General features: G+C 38.5%; 1 protein-coding gene across 1 annotated transcript; it reads left to right on the top strand.

The window, feature by feature from the left end:
• The first annotated feature begins 320 nt into the window (after positions 1–320).
• LOC146575712 (interferon-induced very large GTPase 1-like) lies at positions 321–4,706 on the top strand. The gene has a single exon (XM_085270550.1). It carries the CDS (start codon positions 336–338, stop codon positions 4,704–4,706), a length of 4,371 nt encoding a protein of 1,456 aa, XP_085126676.1. The 5' UTR covers positions 321–335.
• The last annotated feature ends 20,694 nt before the right edge of the window (positions 4,707–25,400 follow it).

Here is a 25,400-nt window from a genome sequence, read left to right on the forward strand (position 1 = left end):
AAGAAAGCATCAAAGAGAAATGCCAAACAGAAACTGAAAGACTTCTGAGCAGACTTAACCTTCAGGACAAACAAACACAGAAAATGTCACCAGCAGACTTTCTTAAAATAGGCCCTCCTGTGAATCAGAGCCACGAGACATCTGAAAAAGATTTAGCTTGTACTTTTCTTCAGAGGATGATGATGTTAGACTACAGAGCAAGATATATCCCTGTAAGGCAAGACAATCCTGATGTAACCCCTTCGAAGTCTGTTCCAGTGTTCAACAATGATGACTTTGATGCTCTATTTAGTGCAAAGGTAGACTCTAATAAATCAAAATCTCACATTCACCCAATGGATGTTCAGATGGCAGTATTTCATTGTTCAGACAGCTTCCTTAAGCAGAACCTGGTTACAAAGCTATCACAGTGTCAGTACGCCTTACCGTTGCTTGTCCCTGACTCAGTCACTATGGATATTGAATGTCCTCTGTGGACATTCAGGCAGATAACTAAAACATGGAAGAAAACTCACATCAAGGATAATTCACATGCCATCACCATGAAGACAATGCCCATCTGCAAAGCCGAGACACCCATGGTGTTTTCCTTCCGCCTGGGTTCACTTCCAGTGTCAAAATCTCAGCTCATGAACACTTTGATCAATGACCGTCACAGCACCTTCTTCCATAGAAATTGTCCAGGTAGCACCAAATCTCGCCTGCTGATGGATGGTGTGGCAGAGATTGCCTGGTACTGCCCTGATGGAAAACCCAGTGACTCCTTCAGTGACTGCATTGCCTTTTGTAATCTTCATGGTGATGCTCTGTCATTTGAAAAACAGCGCGAGATACTGACAGAAAAATCATCAGTTAATGTTGTTCTTTTGCCAACTCTGGAAAAAGGCCATAAAAGTACTACAGTAATCCAAGACCTTTACAAGTTACCAAAGCCTCTCATTATTCTCATTGCTGATGATGAAAGTGATGCACTTCATGTTAAAAATGGAAAATACAAAATGGGTGTGAAAGACAGAAATCAATCAGAGGTTTCTGATGAACTGAAAGGAATAATTAAAGAAATTTTATCTGGACCTCATAGATCCTTCCAGCTTGAATCAATGGCTGAGGTTTCTGGAGTCACAGTGGATGAAGATCATGTAGTCTACCAAAAAGGGAAAGCTGCTGCACTGAAAACAGTTAAAATGCTTCAAGGGATGGAAATTTCTAAGCTCAAAGAAAAATTTCTCCCCTGTCAAGCCAAGCTGTGGCATGAGTGGTGTAAAATAAATAAAGAGCTGTATCACCTTAAAGGAAACATTGAGAAGGAAAAAAGTCAGAAACGACAGCAGCTGATGCAAATAAGACAAAATCAATGCAAAGCTTCATGTAGTGAACTGATGAAGTCATTCACAGAAAGCCTCTTGTCTTTGCCATCAAAAGAGAAGGAGTACTTCCTGAAATGGACTCAGATCTTAATAGATGCCCTATCCACAGACGAGATATCTTCAATTCTCACAAGCTCTGATGAAAAGTGGACTGAGGTCTTAACTCTGAAAAAGAAACATGACAAATCTGATCTGTTAACAAGCAAACAAACAGAACTTGAACAAATATCCAAAACACTGCAGTCTGCAACCTTTGGCCTGGAGCACATCTTCAGAGAAATGGGACAGATCTATGAAGCCCATAGAGCAGTACAAGCAGCGAGTAGTCACACTGAGTGGGTTAAATATCCTGAACTGGCTGCAGATCTGATGATTTCAGGACACCCAGTGGAGCTGATGGATGGTGATGCAGGTCATGTGCCTCTAACATGGATCTCTAGTCTTTTAGATGAAGTCATCCAGAAACTAGGTGACCAGAGAGTTTTTGTGTTGTCAGTTTTGGGCGTACAAAGCAGTGGAAAGTCAACAATGCTGAATGCCATGTTTGGATTGCAGTTTGCAGTGAGTGCAGGCAGGTGCACCAAAGGTGCCTTCATGCAGCTGGTCAAAGTGTCAGAGGAAATCAAGAAAGACTTCCAGTTTGACTATGTTCTAGTGGTGGACACTGAAGGACTAAAGGCATGTGATACCACTCTTCATCATGACAATGAATTGGCAACATTTGTTGTTGGCCTGGGAAACATGACACTGATCAACATGCCTGGTGAGAATCCAGCTGACATGCAGGATGTCCTGCAGATTGTTGTTCAGGCTTTCATGAGGATGAAGAAGGTTAAACTTTCTCCAAGTTGTGTATTTGTTCACCAGAATATTACAGACATTGGAGCTGCTGAGAAAAACATGAATGAGAGAAGATGCCTGCAAGAAAAACTGGACCAGATGGCTCAGCTAGCTGCTAAACAGGAATCATGTGATGCTGAGTGCTTCAATGATGTCATTGCCTTTGATGTGCAAACAGATGTGAAATACTTTGCTCAGCTATTGGAGGGAAGTCCACCGATGGCTCCTCCAAATCCAGGCTACAGTGAGAGTGTCCAAGAGCTGAAGAACCTCATCCTGTCTAAGGCCAAACAGTCTGCCAGCGTAAAACTATCTCATTTCAGAATAAAAATTCATGACTTGTGGAATGCTCTAATTAATGAGCAATTTGTTTTTAGCTTCAAAAACTCACTAGAAATTGCAGTTTACAGAAAACTTGAGGTTGAATATGGGAACTGGACCTGGGTCCTGAGGAGCAACATGCTGACTATTGAAAACCAGCTTCACAACAAAATTGAAAATGGAGACACTGACAAAATTGAGCGTAGTTATATTTTTAAAGAAATGAGCAAAACATTTGAAAAAATCAAAAAAGATATGTCAAAGTACTTTGAGGATGACAGAGACAAAGATATGTTGGTTCAGTGGAGAGGCCGATTTGACAACAAAATAAAGGAGTTCCAAGAGGAGCTGGTGACAGGAGTGCAAAGAAAACTGGAGGAAGTTATGCAACAGAAGAAAGCTTGTAAAAAGCTGGAGGATAAGAAGACCGAGTTTGAGAACAAGCTGCTGCAAAAGAGCAAAGAGCTCGCTCATCAGTTAAAAGACAAACCAAAAGATGAAGAGGAACTTCAAAAACTGTTTGACACTGTTTGGAGTGACTGGGTAAAGGATTTAATTGCAGATACAAAACCCATTGAGGACATCAACCTGGAAGAGGATCAGGAAACTATCCTTCAAGATGTTGGGATTGAACAAAATATTATAAATGATTCCAAAAGCAGTGGAAAATACAAAAATATGTCTGAGTTTGATGACTACACGGGTTATATCGTCCACAAGCAACAAAAAGGACAGGGCATTGTAGCCCAAGTTTTTTCATTGATTGAAGATCACATTTGGGGACCTATGGAGTATGAGGACCAGGAACAGATCAGATCACTAATAATCAGCATTGACAAAGAGTCTCTTGATGCAGTCAAGAGTAAACCTGTAGCAACAAGAGGCTACAGTTCAGCTTACTTACAAGAAGCGGCCAAAAATGTTCAAGACACAGTGACAGAGTTTGAATCGAACAAGAAATATGATTTCAAAAAGGAGTTCACCGTTGATCTCTTACTGTATGTGTTTGACAGGGCAGCCATTTGGCTTTCACAGTCTCACAAAAAATTCAAAACAAGCAATGATGCACACACTTACTTGGAGAGTAAAAAACCACAATACTACAACATTTTCAGCAGCTTCTGCAATGGAAACTCATCTGCTGTTGTGTTTGGAGAAATGATCTGTGAAAAACTGAAGGTTTCCATTGTTGAAGCAGTCTGTAACAAGACTGCCATTGATCTCGCTGGAGAGATGAGGTGCACTTTCCCAGCATTCAATGGAAACCGACTGAACTTAGAGAAACATTTGTTGACATCACTTGCAGAGAAAGAGGACTTTGATGCTTTCATCACCTACATCCAAAATCCAAGGAAGCAAGTAGCAGCCTTTATCAAAGAGAAAGTAAACACGTACATGTTCACAGAATACAAAGAAAAAGCTCAAAACATACTCAGGAAAAATGTGGATGAGATGCACAAGTTTGTCTCTCAAGCTTTGTTTGATGCAACAAATAATGTCAAAACACAAAGAGGAGACACAGACATGTGGGTAAAGGAATTTTCCAGTTTCCTTAAAGATAAATTGACGCTTGAATCTATCTCTTGTCAAAACTTCGGGGACATAAACTATTTCGAATTTCTTAAAGAAGAGATTGAGAAAGGTCTTATATCCATCAAAGAGGAGATGAATCGGCTTTCCTTGGATAAGATGAAGGAATTCAGACTGAGACCTGATGAAATCCTCATCGATCAGCTGTGTAACTGCTGCTGGGAAACCTGCCCGTTCTGTGCAGCTGTTTGTACCAACACTGTTAAAGATCACAGTCCTGAAGATCACAGTGTCCCCTTTCATCGACCTTCTGCACTCAGTGGTGGACACTACAAGAACAGTGATGAAATGAGTGTCGAGTTCTGCACGACAAAAGTTGCAAGTGATATACGTTTTTACCCTAATCTAAGGTTAGATCCCATTCCTTTTAAAAAGTACCGCAAAGCCGGACCACCATATAAAAACTGGAGAATCACCCCTGATGAATCTAAGCTGAAGTACTGGACATGGTTTGTGTGTCGGTTTCAGAAGGAAATGGAAAAGCACTATCGTTTTAAATTCACAGGGAGTGGTCAGATTCCCAGAGAGTGGAAAACACACACTAAAGAAGATGCTATTGAAAGTCTGGATGAAATGTGCAAACTGTGAGTGAGTCACCACAGCTCAACAATTATTCAAAAATGAAACCACATAAAATGATAACATTGCATTAAAATATGGACTTTTAGTAGATTGTTCGAATGGTACATAGAAACCTGCTTTATTGAAATGAAATTTTACAAAGGAGAGCAAATAGGAACAATATCAATTTAAAAATGATAGTTCGAAATACTATCATTTTTAAATTGATATTGTATAAATTATTGTATGCTTATTTTAGCATTTGCATTTTAAAGAAAAAAAATGAAAAGAAACATGCACATTTAACTTTTAAAATAAATTTTAATGATCAACATTTTTTTTATCATTATAATTTCATCGTATTCAGCATTTTGAGCTATAAAGTAAAGAGCGCTTAATAATGTTTTCATTCATTGAGCTGTTAATCAGTGACAACACATATATTCACTTTGACCTCTTGTGTTACTAATGGATGGTTACAAAGAGTTGTAATGAACTTAATTTCTTCATACTAGGGTTCTTTTCACTTCTGAAAAATGTTGTCTTTGTAGATTAAAGTATCCGTAGAAACCCTGCCAAAACATGGAATGTCACATGTATTAATATCATATCTTCCTGAAAACCAGCCTCTTCATTGATGTCTTCTGAAAAGGATATTTGGTCTATAGCTTTTGACTTATTTGAGCTAGTGACCTACTAAGTCCTGATGTAATAATAGAAGACATCCTGTTCTTTTCATTCCATCTCATGCGTCTCATGTCTTTTAGCTCCAAAAAGAGGAAATCACAAAAAAACAGTTTAATGGGAAGAATCTTTTTTCCTTGGGTTCCATGAAGATATACACTATGTTATTTAAGTATCTGCATTTAGAAATAAAGGAAATGGTTAAAACATGATTAAAAACTTGAGTGCTATATGTGTGCGGTTCATCTACATCAAATGTTCCTCTTCCTCTCTCACGGTTCTAATTCCTGGCCAACTCCTGTCATAACTCAATTCAATTCTCACATCACCTGGCCAGTAGTTCAGTTTACCGAGCTCGAATGCTCAACCCAGTCACTCTGTCTAATCATTCCAACAGTTCGCCCTTTAACCCACATGGCCAAAGATATTCAAAAATATTTATTTTCAAAGTTCATTATCTAATGAATTGTGTCTCGACCCTGTGTGCAAAAGGTGATAACTGAATCCCCTTCAGCTCAGTTTTAGTTTCTGCTGTAGACCAAATGAGCTGGAAGAGCAGCTAACTTGAGGCATTCAGCTCAAGTCACTTTGCGAATCCAAAGAACCCCACAAAAAGCATATACAAAACCCTATGTATATTAAAAAAAAATATACGCTTAGGTTACTCATAGAAAAATCTAGACACAGTTCTAAAGTTGCAAAAATATCATAGTAATTGAGGCAAAGCAGGAGACAAACAACAGAAACAAATTTTTCAGGTGTAGAAGCGGACTCACCACACACTGGAACAGTTAACGTGAGCTCAAAAGTTTAAATTGCTCACTAAGAGTAATTAAACTGAACTCGCTCAACTCATCCCTTATTTGGTTTTTCTTACATTTAAACAATGGCATTAACTTGTGGATGGGCATCCCCAACAGTAGCAGGGGATGAAACATTCCAGGATGCCCAAAAGTTTGAAGTTTTGACCAGTGGCTAAGGAGTACAAGGACATGAGATGTCAGGCTTGGTAAAGCTAAACAAAGGTTTTTCAGATTAGATTTTTCTCTGTCTTTTAACAGCAACAGTATTTTGTCTATATCCGCCTTTGTATAAATTCCTTTCATGTAAACAATAACGTGGCGCACAGCGTGACGTCAAAAAAGGCACACACCTTTCACTTTGCCTGACTAAATCTCCGTTTTCAACAATCTCTGCCCCGGCAGGAGTTTTTAAGAATCTCCACAGAAAAAGCTGCGTTTTCAAAAATACCTGTGTACATGTGGACGTAGACATAAACATTCTGCTTTGGTTACTAATTTATCTGATTGTGAACTTCTCTGTACCTGCCTATTCTGTTGATGAAGAGCAAGTTCATTCAGATGCTATTTTGGCATCCCTCATCACTTCTGTAAGGATATGTGTTTTTGAAGTACAGGACAAATAAACTGAAATGTAATCAAATTTTTATTTTTTCTGACGATGTAGAACGGACAACAAAAATTGCAAATGACAGAAAAGCATAGTGACAATATCTGTGTATGGTCTACCTGTGTTCCCAAGCACTTTAATTTCAGAGAAGGGTAGATGGTACAAATGCATAATCTGTCAAAAATGTGGGAACATTTTCAAAATAACTATTTTTTTAATCCACTGTACAATCCTGGCTTACAATCTTGATTCTTCAAGAAAATGTTGAATCTGATAATCATTTGTAATTATTTAAGGCAGTATAGAAAAAATTATAGATAATCTGTATGTCACATTTTGGCAAATGCACAAACTCCTTTTCAAAAAGATAAAGAGCATATTACAATCACAAGTTAACAAAAAAAAAAAAGGTAGTAAAGGTTTTGGAAGTATTACATAAAAATTCAGAAAGCTAATCAAGGAATCGAGGACTTACTGTTACAAGATGGTGTTTATAGGCCACATTTCACACAGGATACATCAGCTTATACAATTTCTAAACAGAATTTCATCATTAACCTCCTAATGTTGATTTAATAGAAGGACTCAAACGCAGACTTAGATGCAGGGAGTGAGTTTTATTTAACGTAGGTGATGCACATAATAGGAACGAGTATGGCATGAACAAAACGTTGCTATTTGGGCTGATTGGGACCTGATGAATGTAAAAACAAAGAATTCATTGATTTTTTTTTTTTTTACCTGATTTTTGTTTCTGAGAAAAATCAGATCCACATATGAGGACATTAGTTTTAAATTTCGATTGAACAGTGGGCGTATAATGTCCTTGTAAGTAGATATCAGGCCTTGTAAAGCAAAATTTAATATTTTGGTCTAGACAACCCAAAATGTGATGTCCACATATGTGGACGCCAGGTCCTTGGAGGTTAACTATCAATCACCTTTTTTTCAACCAAAATAAAATCAGTGGTGTCCTCTTCAGCTGACCTGTTTTTCATGGGTTCCTTGGCTGTTATACCACAAGGCAAGCACCATCTAGTTTCATTAGATTTACCAGAAGGAAGATATTTCTACAGCTGATATCTCCCAAAACTGGGCAACTCACACCAAAACAATCTAGATGGATAAACAGCAGGTCAAAGGAAAATGTGTTAGTGCTAGTATTAGTATAGTTGTAGTGTTAGACATTTATAGACCACGTTACTAAAAATTGTTTTGTGAAGTAAGGTATGAGTAAGGTAAGTTCAAGTATTTCGTGCCATGGCGTCCACATTACCATGGTAACAACTTTCACCAAATTTGTCGCCTTCTCAACCCCAGTCTTTTATGCTAACATGTTCTTTCATGTCTTCTCCGTGGACCCTTCTGATTCCTGAATGGACAGAAACAGAACTGCTACCAAAAAGTAGTGGGATCTAGCAAAACCTGTTGTGGGATCTCGCAAAAGTAACTCAGGATCTCAGTCACACTCACTTTTGCACTGCACTGTAGGATTGTGCAGCTCTCTCTGCAGCTGGATCCTTAACTTCCTGTCAGATGCCAAGTGGTCAGACTGGGTAGCATCACCTCATCCCCATCATAATGAACACTGGTGCTCCACAGGGGTGTGTACTGAGCCCTCTCCTGTGCTCACTCTACACCAGGGGTAGGCAACTCCAGGCCTCAAGTGCCGGTGTCCTGCAGGTTTTAGCTCTTACCCTGGGTCAACACAACTGGATCAAATGATTAGTTCGTTACCAGTCCTCTGGAGAACTTCAAGACATGTTGAGGTAATTTAGCAATTTGAATCAGCTGTGTTGGATCAAGGACACATTTAAAACCTGCAGGACACCGGCACTCGAGGCCTGGAGTCGCCTACCCCTGCTCTACACCTATGACTGCACTGCCACTAGTAACTCCAACATCATTGTGAAGTAGAGCTAGAGTAAGATCTCAAAACCATCTTTTGAGTCCAAAATACCAGCTGTGAGACCAGACTGTAGCGAATTACTGCAGTTGGTGGGAGACTGTATCCCTGGTCTGCTGCCTACCCTTGAGTTTGTATTTAAACTTGCCTTGTTTTTAGCATTTTAGGTTGGGAGTTGCTCAAAGTGAATCAGTGGCACCAAACTTGGCAGGGGATTAAGACATTCATTCAACTTCACTCAGGAAGTTGAACTTATTGATGTGTTCCTTCGGTGTGTCTCCCAGAGAGGTGGCCATCTCTGACAGTGAGATAAACAAAACCAGAAGGAAAAAGAACAACCAAAGATTTCAAGCTAGTTGGCTAACTAACTGACTAACTAACTTTAGTGTTCTGGTAACATTTCACTGTGAACAGGTAAACGTTACATTGTAACTAAGTAAGTAAGTAAAATTTATTTATATAGCACTTTTCATAGATAAAAATCACAAAGTTCTTCACAATAAAACCAGAAACATAAATAAAATAATATAAAACAATGTAAAAAATTACTTAAAAGCTCTTTGGAGAGAAATGTCTTCAGCTGCTTTTTAAAAGAGTCGACACAGCGTAAAGACAACAGAAGAGAATTCTACTGCCTTGGTGTCAGTGCCGGGAAATATTTATATATATATATACACCTAGTACTTGTATACATGTGTGCATAAATAAGTAGATGTCATACAGAAGTTGGAAGCTGTGGCTCTGGGGCCTAGCTGCGGACAGCTCCTCTCTCTCTAGTGTGACAAAGTGGCTAGGACAGAATTCATTTGCCATTTGTCACTTGCATATATTGTTATTTTGTGTTCTGTTATTTTACAGTCAGCCATAATGCTTTAATTTAGACATTGCTGGTGTAACTTCTCTTAACACACACTATCCCGGGTTTTGTTTGTGGTAGCAGTAGTTACATCCTTTACATCCATGCATGTGTTTTAAAGCAAACACTACTAACCATCAGATCATCTGAATTTTCTTCTGATTACAGGCACATGTCTGGTAAATTATGTTTCTTTATGTTGCTTTGGTTATACTTACCATGGTGTCCATGTTGTGCATTCAGGTCCTATATGTGAGACAGGTGTATGGGAAGGGCCGCCCACTACTTCCTGTTTATATAGGGTCATGAGGTCAATGATTGCATCACTGGGTGTAACCAAATGGAGGGTTTTTCATTTTGTATAGTATTGTTTGTTTTCTTTAAAGTAGCCTTTTGAGTTATATTGTATGCAGTGTTTTACTTTACAAACTATTTAGTTGAGTAAATGAGTTTGTCAGTTTCATGCATGACTTTATTCCTGTTCTTTGTTTAGAATTGTATTATTTGGTTTGACCTATTTTGTTTCAATGGTAGCAACTAACGAGGTCAGGTGTGGGCAAAGTATTGTATAAAGCCAGTGGGATTTTTGCATGCCTGATTGATTGTTTTATGGTAAAAGGGAGATGCTAGGAATAAAATATGCTTAAAAGAACTTCAATCGTCTGCTAATGCTATTTACTTATCACATTCCTTGCTGCTTAAGTTATGCTACATCACAAATGGTGGCAGCAGTGGCTCCAGGTAGTGATGGGCAGATGAAGCCCCATGAAGCACTGAAGCTTTTCATCCAATTGGTTCACCCCAATGCGAAGCTTCATGAAGCTTCATTTGCTCTAGCAGGACACCTACTGGACGTAAAAATAATAGCTGGCATGAATTTGAAGAGTGTGGCATTTTGCACACAGCCTGTAAATGTCAACAACAAAAGGAGTGTGTAAAACATGTATATTGTAGTGATGGCAGTATACTGTGTATATTTATAGTGGCAGTATGGAAAATGATTATTTGGAAATGCTTGAAATGGAAATGATCATTTACTGTGAGGTGAGGTGTGGTTGGGGTGTGGACAGTAGTTGTGCTTTTGTAACGTTGAGGTATGGACAGCTACACACTGAGGCTTTGAGCCTCAGTCCTGCCTGTTCACATTTTATTCTGTAAAAACTAAATTTTCACTGCTTTTATGGCCTTTTTAGTGGGGAGAACATAGCTGGGATTTAATGATTTAACAAATCTTTTAAATCCTTTGTCCTCCACAATGCTAAATAGCTGTGAGTCCTCAATCACCATGCTAACCAGGTCTTCATCTATTTGAGATTGTTCTCCTGAGGAAAGACAATAAAGATAAAGCACAAATATAAATATCACATACGTAACTTATAACAGTTGTATAATATTGTTATATCATTTAGTAACATTACTGCATGCTATATTATCATTGCATTTGATGGCTCACCTGGTCTTGCTCCACAATCGGTGTCCCCCTTATTCTCATGCAAAGCTCTGTAGTGCCTAAGCATGGATGAGGTGTTGTTGTTATATCCCAGCTCCCTGGCACATAGCAAACACTTCACCTTGTACAAAAGTACAGACAGCTTAACATAAATTGTATTGCACCATCAGTATTATGAAAATACATCTTCTGTAGAAATTTACATACCTTGTTGGGAGGAATAAGATCAAAATGTTCCCACACAGGGGAGGACATCCTCCTCTTCTTAGCTGGCTCCATTCTCTCCTGACTTTCTCTCCTCACTCTCATAAACCTCCAAACTGTCTCCAAACTCTCACTAACCGCAACTCTCCATCAAACACCCACATTTTGATTGAAGTCTGAGGGGTTTATATCGCTGTCATATCTCGCGGCAAAGTTCGAACCACTTCATGAACCAGTCACGTGGTACAGCCGGGCAGCGAGGCTTCGGACGTCATCATTTTCAGCTCCTCCCATAAATGAAGCAAGCCTCGATACGCGCTTCGCGGAAACGCCCCCTCCATTACTCGACACACGCTCCGAAGCCTCGATACAGAACGTCACATCACTAGCTCCAGGCCAATAGGTTATAGCAATGCAGAAATCAGCCAAGTCAAGGAAACCTCAAGGGCCAACAGATTTTCCCCCAGAGGAGGCCCAAGATGATGGCAACCTGCCAGAAGCTACGGGTGAGCACAGCACGGAAGCACAAAGTCTCTCAGAGCTCTCAACTTTATTAAAAGGCCTGATGCAACAGCATGCTGACCGTGAGGCAAAATGGGAGCAGGACAGACAACGCCAGGATGAACGGTGGCGTAGAATGCAACACCAGTTCAGCCAACTGCAGCAGGAAGTCCAGTCGGAGCGCCAGGAGCATCAGATGCTGTGGGAAGGTGCAGTAGCCGATTCCGGAGTGCCTCCGAGTTCCTCAGTGCGGCAAAAGGTGCAGCAACCTGTTCAACAGCGAGGAAACCCCCCCTGAATCTTCCGCAGCACCACATTCATCCAATCTGGGCAGAGTAAGCGGTTGGAAAGGCCCGAAGATGCAGCCCTATGGTGAGGATGAAGATATTGAACATTATTTAACCACTTTTGAGAGGATTGCAACAGGATGTCAGTGGCCACAAGAAGAATGGGCACTGCATCTGGCTCCACTTCTTAGTGGTAAAGCACGTGCGGCATATGTTGCTATGGACACTGAAGAGACAATGGACTATGATAAGGTAAAAACCGCCGTTCTTGAAAAATTTTAAATAAGCGCTGAGACTTACCGAACCAGATTCCGCAACATGACGTGGAGGACGATGAGACACCCAAAGAGCTGCGAACCCGCCTTAAAGACCTATATGAAAAGTGGATGCTTCCAAAGGAGAAGACAAAGGACCAAATAGGAGATGTCATAGTGATGGAACAGTTTCTCAGAGTTCTTAACCCAGAGCTGAGGACCTGGTTGAAAATAATTGAATGCACTAGCATGAGCATAAGTGCACTTTCTTGGTAATACATTGCACACTTAATATTAAGAAGAAAAGAAGAAAACTGCTGTCAGCACAGTATAAAGGTTATGTTAACTATGTATCATATGACTGTGCAGTATTGGTCAAGTTACTTGAAAAGAGTAATTACTTATTAATTACCAATTACTTCTACAAGAAAGTAATCCTGTTACCTTACTGATTACTTATTTTCAAAAGTAATTAGTTAATTTATCACCCAGTTACTTTTTAAAAACATTCATTCATTTCATTTCATTTATTTATTCATTTTCAGGCACAACAAACACCTATATTGAACATAAAATACACAAAACAAAAAACAAAAATTGCCTGAAAAAGGAGTGGGACGAAGAAAACTTATTAAATCCCACCCCTATACTCACTCATCAACAAAAAAAAACAATAAACTTCCCGCAGCTACGCCCATCATTGCATACAGACCCATCAACAGCTCCGGGCACATACAAGCATCTAAGCGGCAGCTCGCAACCAACAATTAGAGCCTTCATAACTGAATACAGAATATATAAATTATAAATTGCATTACCACAGGTAACAGGTAGTAATAACTACAAGTAACAAACACACATACATATACATACATATCTACACACACAAGTACATATATGTACATACATACGCACACTTTATTTATTTATTTTTTTTATTTTGGAATCCATACCAGCAATGGTAAGAGGACAGACATTACAGAGCACACTAAAACCATCATTGAGTATACTGTGACCAGACCAACTGTTTGTAGAGAAATTTAAATCTATGAATATTTTTGCATTGTTTCAGTTGTAAACTCAGACTGTTCCAGATTTTCACACCACATACAGACACACAAAAGCCTTTACGGGTTGTTCGAGTTCTGGGTAATTTGAATTCTCCAAAGCCTCTCACATTATAAACCTTTTCTCGAATTTCAAATCTAGTTTGTAAATTTGCCGGTAAAAGTTTAGTAAAAGCTTTATACAAAATTATGGATGTATTCTAATTAACCAGATCCTGGAATTTAATTAACTTTGCCTGAAGAAAGAATTTGTGAGTATGATCTAGATAACCAGCCTTGTGAATAATACGCAGTGCTCGTTTCTGTACTGTGACTAATGGATTAGTTGTATTTTTATATGTATTTCCCCACACTTCCACACAATATGTAAGATATGGAAGAACCAGGGTACAGTACAGAATACGAAGTGCATCTTTATCAAGGAATTGTTTCACTTTGTTCAAAACTGCGAGGCTTCTAGAAATTTTGGTTTTTATGTGTCTGACGTGGGGTTTCCATGAAATTTTGTTATCAATTATAACTCCCAAAAATTTGTTTTCACTCACATTATCAATTGGTACACCTTCAATGATAATTGGTAATTCTATATTATATTTTAAATTACCAAAAAACATTGCTTTAGTTTTATTTATATTTAATGATAATTTATTTATGTCCATCCATTTTTTTATTAATTTTAGCTCCCTGTTTACGGTCATTACAAGATCAGTATAATCATCGCTACTGAAAAATATGTTGGTGTCATCTGCGAACAGTATGAGTTTAAGTACTTGAGAAACATCAAAAATATCATTTATGTATACATTGAAAAGTTTTGGTCCCAACACTGACCCTTGGGGAACACCACATGTAATACCAAGTTTCTCTGAATGGTAATGCCCTATGCTAACATATTGTTCCCGACCCGTTAGGTAACTTTTTAACCAGTTACCAGCTTTCCCTCGAATACCATATCTTTCCAATTTATCCAGTAAAATTGAGTGATTGATTGTGTCGAAGGCCTTTTTGAGATCAACAAAAATACCAACTGCATATTTATTTTTATCCAGTGTATCAGTAATTTCTTCTACTGCCTCAATTATCGCCATTGAAGTGGTTCTTTGCGTTCTGAAACCATACTGACCAACATTTATTATTTGATGTTTTTCAAGGAATTTTTCTAATCTTGAATACATGATAACATGATACAAAACCTGATTACATAATAAAGCAACAGACCTTTCAGCCCAATTCTATATTTTCTGCATAATCCATCATATAAAATTGATTCAAAAGTGTATTTTTAAAAACGGTTTTATTAGTTTTAATCTTTTAACTTTATGCACATTGCATCAAGCAAAAATGAAATTCTATGCAACAGTCTTTGACTTGAAGACATTTGTTTAACATTTAAACCTATTTTCTGCATATTCCAGCATATAAAATAATGTTTTGTGTTTACACTCACTCTTTCAAATAGATGCAAGTAAAACACAGCAAAAAATAAATGAAATCAAAGATTCAACTGCACTAAGTCCTGTCCCTCTTAAGTCTATTGTCACCTGTTTAGCAGGAGTGGGGCCGGTGGAGGTTTGCCCGGTCATGTGGGGGGGGGGGGGGGGGGGGGGTCCTGGGGTTTCTCTGTGAATTTCACATTCCCGTGACAGCTTGCTAGGTACTTGCTCAGATTTTAAGTTTCATTTTTTGCTTTAGAAAGAAGTTTACTTCCCACACAGAGTGTACAGCGGACACTAATGTTTTGTCACAGTCCTGGGTCATTTGATGCACCGTTTTGTGTTTATGTATTATTATTATTATTATTATTATTATTATTATTATTATTATTTTGTTGTTGTTATTATGATCCTTTGTTCTAGTTTATGCTGATTGTGTGTTTGGGTTTACACCCTTTGGTTCCTAGAGGTTTGGTTTTGCGCTCACTCTGTTTTGTGTCTACCCATGTGTTCCCTCTGTTCTGTCTGTACCGCATCTCTGAGTCCAGTCTCTGCATTTCCTGTTTTATTTTGAAGGTCTGTCTTTTGTCAGTGTGTTCTGTTTGTGCTCTCCCTGTCTCGTCAGTGTAATCAGTGTAATCATCTCCCAGCTGTTTCCTCTTTGTTCTGTTCACCTCTTGTATTTAGGTGTCTTCCCCTGCTCGTTGTCGCATCGTACAATCAACCGTCACTGTGTGTTCCATTAACCTGTTTGCCTGCCTGTTAGTTTGTTTTCCCAGTATAGTTGCCTCCTGTTCAATCTGCAACTGGCAATAAAGCTGTTTGTTTTGAGTTTCACCCTTGCCTCTGTGAATCCACATTTTGGGTCCTTTTCCCTGCCTGCCTGCACACAGCCATGACAACTTTTTACAGAGTCAAACTCAAAGTAAGGTCAGTACTTTCACACTTTAAATGCTACATGGTCGTACTTGCTCCCGCATGCCACATTGTTGATCTACACACGTCTGTTGTTGCCATGGACGTCGCGCGCACGTAAGTCATGGTCATGAGACACTCTGACAAACATAGTAAGGCTGGATGCTTATGGGAAAGTAACAGTAATCTAATAACTTTTTTGCAATCAACAATTTGTAATCCCTTTCTTTCCTCGTTACTTGAAAAAAGTAATCGGATTATGCGTTACTGCGCATCTCTGATCAAATGTCAGTCTTTTTTCTTATTATAGCAAACACTTTAGTGTTTTTAATGGATATTTATATTTTTAATACATTTATTTCATGTGTCTGTTTCACTTTTACTAGTACCTCATTCATTCATTGTGTGAATTTCTAATAAAATAAATAGTGTGTCACAGTTTTTCTGTGTCTTTTCCCCACTTTTATCCTTGTATACAGTGCTCACTGTAGTGTGTAATCTTGCTCACTCAGAGAGAACATTATACATATACAGTCATCCCACCAACACAAAGGGGATAGAACCAGTTGGCTTAAATTTTAAAGATCAATCTTACTAGTACTGCAGATTGCAGAAACAAATATGTAAATAAAGCAAATTCAATGAGTTTTAAACTTTAAGACTTCTTAAAAAGAGCAGACCAATCAGAAGCTTAATATATTGAAGTTTAATATTCTTGACAATCCCAGGGAGTTGGGTATCCAGAGTCCAGAAAATCCTCTTCCATGGTGCTGACAGAGAGTCTGTGTTAGGACAGAGAAAAAAAGAGGAAATGTTAGAGACTTGGACACGTAAATGCATTAGAAGATGAGATGGGCTTTATTACAAAACGTAAGTTCTGAAAATGTACCATATTTTTTAGATCATAAGGCGCACCGGATTATAAGACACATTAAGCAAAACAAAACAGTAAGATAAGTCAAACTTTACTCAACTCATTCTTTTTGCTTCCCCCACTTCTGTACCATTGATTCATTAATGTTGAATTCTTTCGCAGCTGCTCTATTCCCATGTTGTTGCAGTATATTAATGATTAACCTCATATTGTAGATGGATTATCTCAGTAGTTCTCCTGACTGAAGTTTGGACCATTTACAGAATCCTGCCATGCGATTGCATCAGGAACCCTTACATTAACTTTTATCGAGTTGAAAAAAGTTAGCGTTCACCCTCCAGCTTCACTGTGCTTATGTTATGCTAACATACCTGTGTCGCTAGCGACCACATAGCACATCATTATATAACATCTAGTGCAACTTCAGTAACCCTACAAACGTCACTGCTGTTTAGTTTTCTGACTTTATTTATGTTGCAAGTGATAGCAGAGCTGTATGTTTTATTTTTTTCAGAAATCCCTCAGTCAGATCATGTTTAAGTGGAAACTAGCGAGCTAACATCCTGCTAACTTCTAACTCTGTTAAATTTGAATAAATTCTGGTTTCATGGATGCCTGGATGTTAAGAAACACAACTTTGGATGGGGCCTTCAGCTGTAAAGCCACATATTCAAAAGACTGAAAACTTCCAGGAGATAGCTGCTTACATTGAAATGATTCATTAAATAAGACAGCAACCCCCCCTCCTCTCCTGCTCACCCTGGCCTCACTGATAAAACTGTAGTTAGGAGGGGTCGTCTCGATGAGAACAGCTCCACTGTTACTTTGGTCCAACCAAGTTTCAGTTAAAAACATAAAATCAAGGCTGTGCTCAGTGATTAAATCATTAATTAAAATTGTTTTCCCAGCTAAAGATCTAACGTTTAATAAAGCCAACTTAAGTGTTTTAGAGGTATTACTTGTCCCCTCGTGTTTGGGAGCAGTCTGTGGCACACAAGGTATGTTTACTATGTTTAAAGATCTTTTAGAGTGCATCTCTCTGTGTTTTGACTAGGCCACATGTCTCCTTCTGTCACTTAAAAGTACAGAGATTTTAAAACCTTCTAGTAAACAGGGTCCCAGCTTCTCCTGGGAAAAGTCACCACTGCCATAATCCTCACAGCCCGGACCCTTCACACATCACACATCAGACTGCGGAGACAGAGCATGAAGATGGTAAGGAGGAACTAAGGGGGGCGAGGCTGGGCGACCATGGCCTGCAATGACTTTGCCAAATTCTTCACAGAAAAAATCCAAAAAATTAGACAAGCTATTGGTACATCAACAGCAGATCCAGGATATGTACTGTGTCCACCAAAAAACTGTTTAAATACCATGAAACAGTTTAAACCTATTAACAGCAAAGACCTGGAGGACATCTTAGGTCAACTGAACTCCTACTCCTGCGGTTTAGATGTCCTGCCAACAAGTTTTTTCAAAAAGGTCTCAAAGACTTTAGAGTCAGACATGTTACAGATCGTCAACTTTTCTTTATTATCAGGTGTGTTTCCAGAATCACTAAAAACTGCTGTAATTAAACCTATACTGAAAAAGGACAATCTTGACAAGACACAAATGAACAACTACAGGCCGATCTCAAATCTCCCATTTTTAAGTAAGATCATTGAAAAAGCAGTTTCTCAACAGCTCAATTACTTAAAACAGAATAATTGCTACGATGCCTTCCAGTCAGGTTTTAGACAGAACCACAGCACTGAAACCGCTCTGACCAAAGTGTTTAATGACATATGTCTGAATACAGACAGTGGAAAAATGTCAGTCTTAGTTTTACTGGATCTCAGTGCAGCATTTGATACAGTTGACCACAACATATTACTCAAACGACTGGAGAACTGGACAGGTCTTTCAGGAACTGTACTAAACTGGTTCAAAACATACGTAGAAAACAGGAAATACTTTGTATCAATAGGTAACTTCACATCTGAGCAGACAAGTATCACATGTGGAGTTCCCCAAGGTTCCATCTTGGGACCCCCTCTGTTTAACATTTACATGCTCCCACTGGAACAGATTATAAACAACAACAAAATAAACTATCACAGCTATGCAGATGACACACAAATATATATCACAATGTCACCAGGAGACCGAGGCCCTGTACAGGCTCTTGGTAAATGCATTGAGGAAAATAATGACTGGTTGTGCCACAATTTTCTCCAGCTAAACAAAAACAAAACTGAGGTAATAGTCTTTGGCGCCAAAGAAAAACGATTACAGGTCACCAGAGAACTTCAATCTATACATCTAAAAACCACAGACCAGGCGAGAAATTTGGGTGTAGTGATGGATGCAGACCTAAACTTAGAAAAACACATTAAGACAATAACAAAGTCAGCTTACTATCACCTCAAGAATATATCAAGGATAAAAGATCTGATGTCTAAACAGGACCTGGAAAAACTAGTCCATGCATTCATCTTTAGTAGGCTTGATTACTGTAACAGCATCTTTACAGGTCTACCTAAAAAATCAGTCAGACAACTACAGCTCATTCAGAACTCTGCTGCTCGAGTCCTCACTAAGACCAAAAAAGTGGACCACATCAGTCCAGCTCTGAGGTCTTTACACTGGCTGCCTGTCCGTCAGAGGATAGACTTTAAAGTTCTGATGCTGGTCTATAAAGCTCTGAATGGTTTAGGACCAAAATACATCAATGACCTCCTGACCCAGTATGAACCTTCCAGATCCCTCAGGTCATCTGGATCCGGTCTTTTATCAGTTCCCAGAGTCAGAACCAGACACGGAGAAGCTGCATTCAGCTTTTATGCTCCTTATATCTGGAACAAACTCCCAGAAAGCCTCAGATCAGCTGAAACACTCAGTTTATTTAAATCCAGGTTGAAGACTCACCTGTTCTCAGCTGCATTTGAATAAAGCACCAAATCCACACTTTTAAGCTTAAATTTCAAAACTTACATTTAACTACTGATTTTATCTACTGTTCTGATTTTATCTGTTTTGATTTTATATACTGTTTTGTTTGTTTGTTTGTTTGTTTGTTTGTTAATTAGTTAGTTAGTTTATTTGCTTGTTTTAATCAATTTTAAATCATGCTTTTTATTTGTTTTTGTTTCTAATGTCTCTGTAAAGCACTTTGAATCACCTTGTTGTTGAATTGTGCTATACAAATAAACTTGCCTTGCCTTTGTCGGGTCCCTCACCCAGGACCAATTTGCCATGGGAGACCCTACCAGGGGGCAAAAGCCCCCAGACAACATAGCCCCTGGGATCCCTGGGACACACAAACCCCTCCACCACGATAAGGTGGCGATTCAAGGAGGGGATAAAAAGTGTTTGTATCTGTAATAATCAGAAAAATGCATCATTTGTGGCCTACAGCATTTAAACACTGAACCAGCTAATGTGTGTCATATTGTGTAATGTGGTGGGACTGGTGGAAAACTTCAGTGAAGAGTAGCTGACCTCTGGCTCTGATGAAAACTCAGAACACACACACACACACACAAGTAATTGTAAGAAGACAGACCTAAAGTCACAGTCTGGCTTTGCTGCTGGGCATAAGAAATACATACGAATTTCAACTTTATTTATTTCTCTATAAAGATTATAAAGATAAGTAGTTTATGTCATTGTTGGTAAGATTTTTAATGATAAACCTGTGTGCAAAACAAATAAAGGAACATTAACAGTTTAAGTAGCTCCTGTCTTAAACATTTATTTATGTGTTTTGTTCTCTTCCACCCAGAGAGCTGACTGACAGGAGGAATGTCAGGATGGGTGTGTACACAGCAAATTCAAAAGTGTTAAATTTTTTGGTGTTAATAGTCTCCTTGCAAAAGTAGAGTTAATTTTACTCTAAGCAGAGTCACATTCTTTTAATGTAACTCTGAGGTGTAAAATGATAGTAGTTAAAATCGAGTGTTAAAAATGAGTGTTTCTATTTCAAATCTGGAGGTGTTACAATGGAAACATTAACTCTTGACCTCTTAACTCTGAACTCCTAGAGGGGCTATGACACCAACAGAGTAAATTCACAGACTCCGCCCTCAGCACGGCTCCAATCGAAGCTGAAGTGAAGCCGTTTCAGAACATTTTGCTCTACATATTTGAGTTGTTTGCCATGCTTGGTAAGTCATTTTTTCAAAGATTGTTTCAATTGTTATTAGCTTTTACTTCTGTGGCTCTTTGGAGTTGAGACAAAGCTGTGTGAAAGGCATTAGCCATGTTGCTCGCTGATAGCATAATATTCTGTTTTAGCTAGCTGAAAGGTATTGTTTGCGGGCAAATACCACAGCCTTGAAAAAAAGCTTGCATGTGAATTTTCAGTCAAACTTTTGGTCAAATACACCTAAAACAATGTCTAGAATGTGAAATGTTGGTATAATGGTGCTACTTGAAGCCTGAAAACGATCGCCCATAAAAAAAAAAATAAAAAAAACGAGCAAACAGCAGTAGCAGGCGTCCTGACTCGATTCTACGGTAGCATTTAGATCCCTCCAGAGTTTTGTGCAGACGGTTTAGGTAAAAATGAAAAAAGTTGAGGTTTTACATTTAGTTCAGTATTACCTGTTGCCTGTGTCCTTGTCTTTTGGGAAAATACTTTACACAAGTAATGGCTCAAAGAGGATTCCTTTTTTTTTTTTACTGTGCTGCAATTGTTTACTGGATTATTTGTGCCATTAATTAGTGTCAACTAATTTTTATTCAATCTCCACACAGGATATGCTTGTGAAGATGGAATATGGGGGAGAGCAGAAGTGCGTTGAAGTTCCACAAAGGGATGAATGAAGGACATGCATATTGTATTGAAGAAATAAGTGTTGAGAATGCTGTTATTTGCATTTACCATGTCAGACCTTTTGATAAACAAAATTCTAATGAAAGTGAGAACATGTACACTGTTACATCTTTCAGAAAATGTTTTGAAATTGTGGTGCACAGTTCAGAATAAATGTTTTTCAAAAACCATTGCATCTTTTTAGTAAATGTTTATTTCCAAAAGAAATTTCTAGAAGTTCAGAACAGTAAAATTCCCGCTTTTTAGAATGAATTAGAAGATAACTCTTACGTAGTTAAACTAAAATACTCTTTGAGAGTTAATATATAAACTCTTAACACCAAGTGTTAAATTATCAACTCCAGACAGATTTGGTGTTTAACACTAAATCAGAGTTAACGTACCAACTCTCCAAAAAGAGTTAAATTAACACTCTCTGGTGTGGACCCATATAGACACTTTAATAGTGTTGAAATCAAATCCGACAGTGTTAATTTGGACATGCTGGATTTGCTGTGTACTAATGGAAAATGTAAAGAGGAACGCGGAAACTTTCATCATCTCTGAAACACAAACACAGTAAACGTATCTGTTTGACTGGCATGCAGTTCAACAGCTTATTAGTGAGTTTGTTTCTCAGAAGCATCTCAGGGTGACGTCACATGATTTGGATTTCCTCAGCCAACGCTACCTATCAACCTATCCCAACTTTGATGTGTGAAAAGCAGGATACATCCTGGATAGGTCACAGGTCTGTTACAGGGTCAGCACACGTACACAGATATGCAGCCACTTTAGGAGTAACATGTGTGTCTTTGGACTGTAGGAGGAAGCTGGAGTGTCCAGAGAGAATTGTCAGGGAAAACATGACAACTCCACACTAAGTGTTAAATATAATGTCCAAGCCTAAATTCAGTGTTTAAATGTGAATGGGATTTGTTATTACATAAACATACAACAATTAGCAGTAACTCACATTTTATCTTTTTTATTTTATACAAGAAATGCATAATAACTGTAAGTTAAAAATCATATTTATAAAAACGAGAAAGGACCATTTTATCTCTTCAACAATTGCTTTTTAATTTTAGTGAACATGTTTTGTAACCAAGGCAGCACTGTGGTTAGCACTGTTGCTGCACAGCAAGAAGGTCCTGAGTTCAATTCCAACATCAGGCCGGGGTCTTTCTGTGTGGCGGTTGCATGTTTGCCGATGGGTCAGTGAGATGTCGTCTTTCTCACCCGATGACACGGTCATGGCTGAAAACTCACTGATTCTGATCCGTCGGCGGGTCCGCGCTTTGTGTTTACGCTCTTCTTGTGATTATGAAGCTGCAGGTTTGATCTCTCTCCAAACAATATTGACTGAACCAACAGCAAAAGAAGATCCAAACTACACTTCACATAAACATCGTCATGAATTCCCTTAGTTTCGCTGTTTTGCTTCCACCACGGTAAAAATCACTTCATGCACAGCTTTCTCTCTCTCTCTCTCTCTCTCTCTCTCTGTGTATACTCCAAGAACAGTTTCCCGTCTAAAAATCCGTTTTCTGCATTATTCACTTGCTTGTTACGCACAAGTTGTTTACAGCTCTGTCAGACACTGTTTTTTTTCCTTTTACTTACTTCCAAAAAAAGCCCCATTTCTGCTGTTCAATGGGCTTCTCAACAAATTTAAACTTTTTAAAATTATGCAAAATTGCAAACGCTCAGCTGTGTCTCTAATAAAACCTTTGTAACTTTGCTCTGCTTCACTTCAGCAGCATCAGGTAATGTTCATATGTTGATTAATGGTTTTCTTTCGTTTTTGATCTACTGCAGAATATTTTTACAAAATCCCAGGCCAGGAAAATCACCTTCATGTTTTTCTCTGTTTTATCCTCTTTGACACAAAGGCATCTGCTGTGATGCTTATACACCTTTGCTGAAGTCTTGCAAGTGTCAGATTTCTATTTATAGATATAAAAATATAGAAATGTACTGAATGTGTCTGAATTATAATATTTCTGACTGTCTGAGGCAAAATTTTCCTGATTCAAATCAAATCGAATTGAATTGAATCCTAGATTGAATCGATTCGGGAACTTGTGAATTGGAATTGAATCGATTCTAGAAATCAGTGACGAAACCCAGCCCTACTTAGGAACACCTTGCTGGTGCTGGCTTGCACCCAGTACAGAGGACAGGTCAGAGCTAAAGAGAAACGACATCCAGATTACCTCAAAGTTTGACATTTAACAAAACAATAGAGAAAAGCAGTAACTTCCAGAACACAGACTGATGGGGTTCAAGCAGAGAAAGGAGGAAACAGCTGTCTTGTTTACCTCCTACGCAAACCGGATGTTTGATATAGAGAAACAAGAGAGAGAGGACCATTACAGAGTTCCTATGAGCAGCCACAGCAGACATGATTTCTCCATCATGCTTCTTGTGTTCTTGATCCATTTCTTTTTTTGAACAGTTCAGTCACATCCAGTAAAAGCCCTCATCCTTCTTTCTCTGTGAGCGAGTGTTTTGATTGCCTCCACTGTTCTGCTTCTTATATTTCAATACATGAATAAATAATAAATAAAGCAATCAATTATACTGTAAATGATCATAATTATACTGTATATAAATTTTGTCTATAATTCGTAAAATCTGGATATTTTAGAAATCCCAGTAAGTGCCTTTAAACCTTTTATGGACTCCATCAAACTAACTGAACCTTCAGGGGAGAAAAGTCAATGCAGATAAAAACCTAAAACTGGATTTCAATAAAGATTTAACTTCTGGCAAAGCTGCTAAAGCAAATGAAAACCATCAACAAAACTTCATTGCTGATGAAAAGGAAACATTAAAGAATTGCTCGAAGGAAAACCATCAACTACAGCTGGTACAGTCCTGCACACTTACCAATGAGAGAGTCCGAACAGGTTGAATCTCCCGTGGTAATACTAGGTATGGACCGATCCGATATTACGTATCGGTATCGGTTCGATACTGACCTAAATTACTGGATCGGATATCGGAGAGAAATAAAAAATGTAATCCGATCCATTAAATATCCCATAGCGTAACTCAGCTCATAACCTTAGCAGTATGCCTCACGTGATAGAGCAGCTGTGGCGTGCGAGACCTGTCGGCAGTCGGGTTGAGCATTTGGAGCCTCGCTACCAAACCAATATTTCATCTCCCAGAAAGTTATCCCAAAAACTAAAGCAAGTTTGTCTAGCAAAGTTTTGCCAGGGGGGCAGGTGGGGCATCAACAGGGAAAGGGGGGCACAAAGAAATATCTTTCTTTCTTATTTTCATTTAAAATGTCTAGCTTTTAATAAATAGTTATCTGAATCTTACAACCAAAGTTTTAATCTGATGTAAAATGTATAGAAATCCATTACTGTATATAGTAACTATTAAGTCTAATATACCCTAGTAAGCTGTAGTACTTTTTCCTTTGGGAAGGTGCCATCTGTGCAGTCTGCAGTTCTGTTGTAGAAAGATTTTGAATCTATTTAATTATTGTAGGAATATAATCGATTTCGGTTCAATTTTTTATACATGCATTAAATTAAAGTTGATTACGTTGATTGAGCAGGTTGCTGGTTCGAGTCCCGGCTCCAACAGTCTCGGTCGTTGTGTCGTTGGGCAAGACACTTCACCCGTTGCCTACTGGTGGTGGTCAGAGGGCCCGGTGGCACCAGTGTCCGGCAGCCTCGCCTTTGTCAGTGCGCCCCAGGGTGGCTGTGGCTACAATGTAGCTGCCATCACCAGTGTGTGAATGTGTGTGAATGGGTGGATGACAAAATGTAGTGTAAAACGCTTTGTGGTCCATAGTAAAGCGCTATACAAATACAGGCCATTTACCATTTTTTTATACAAAAAGCAGCAAGATTTTAAATAAACTGTTTTATTGATTGAAAAAACACTATATCGGATTCATATCGGTATCCAAATTTATGATATCAGTATCATCTCGGACATGGTATCGTGCCATCTCTAGTTAGTACTGGAGGGTCGAATGACTGCAGAGTGGACCCAGATCTGTACCATAGAGAGTAAGTGACACATTAAGAAAAAAAAGTTTTATTTTTCTGATTCTC

The sequence above is a fragment of the Mchenga conophoros genome, linkage group LG4 (genome assembly GCF_057382185.1).
Source record: "Mchenga conophoros isolate Kocher_MC1m ecotype Shallow Benthic linkage group LG4, M_conophoros_male_GT1.1, whole genome shotgun sequence".
NCBI classification, from domain to species: Eukaryota; Metazoa; Chordata; class Actinopteri; order Cichliformes; family Cichlidae; genus Mchenga; species Mchenga conophoros.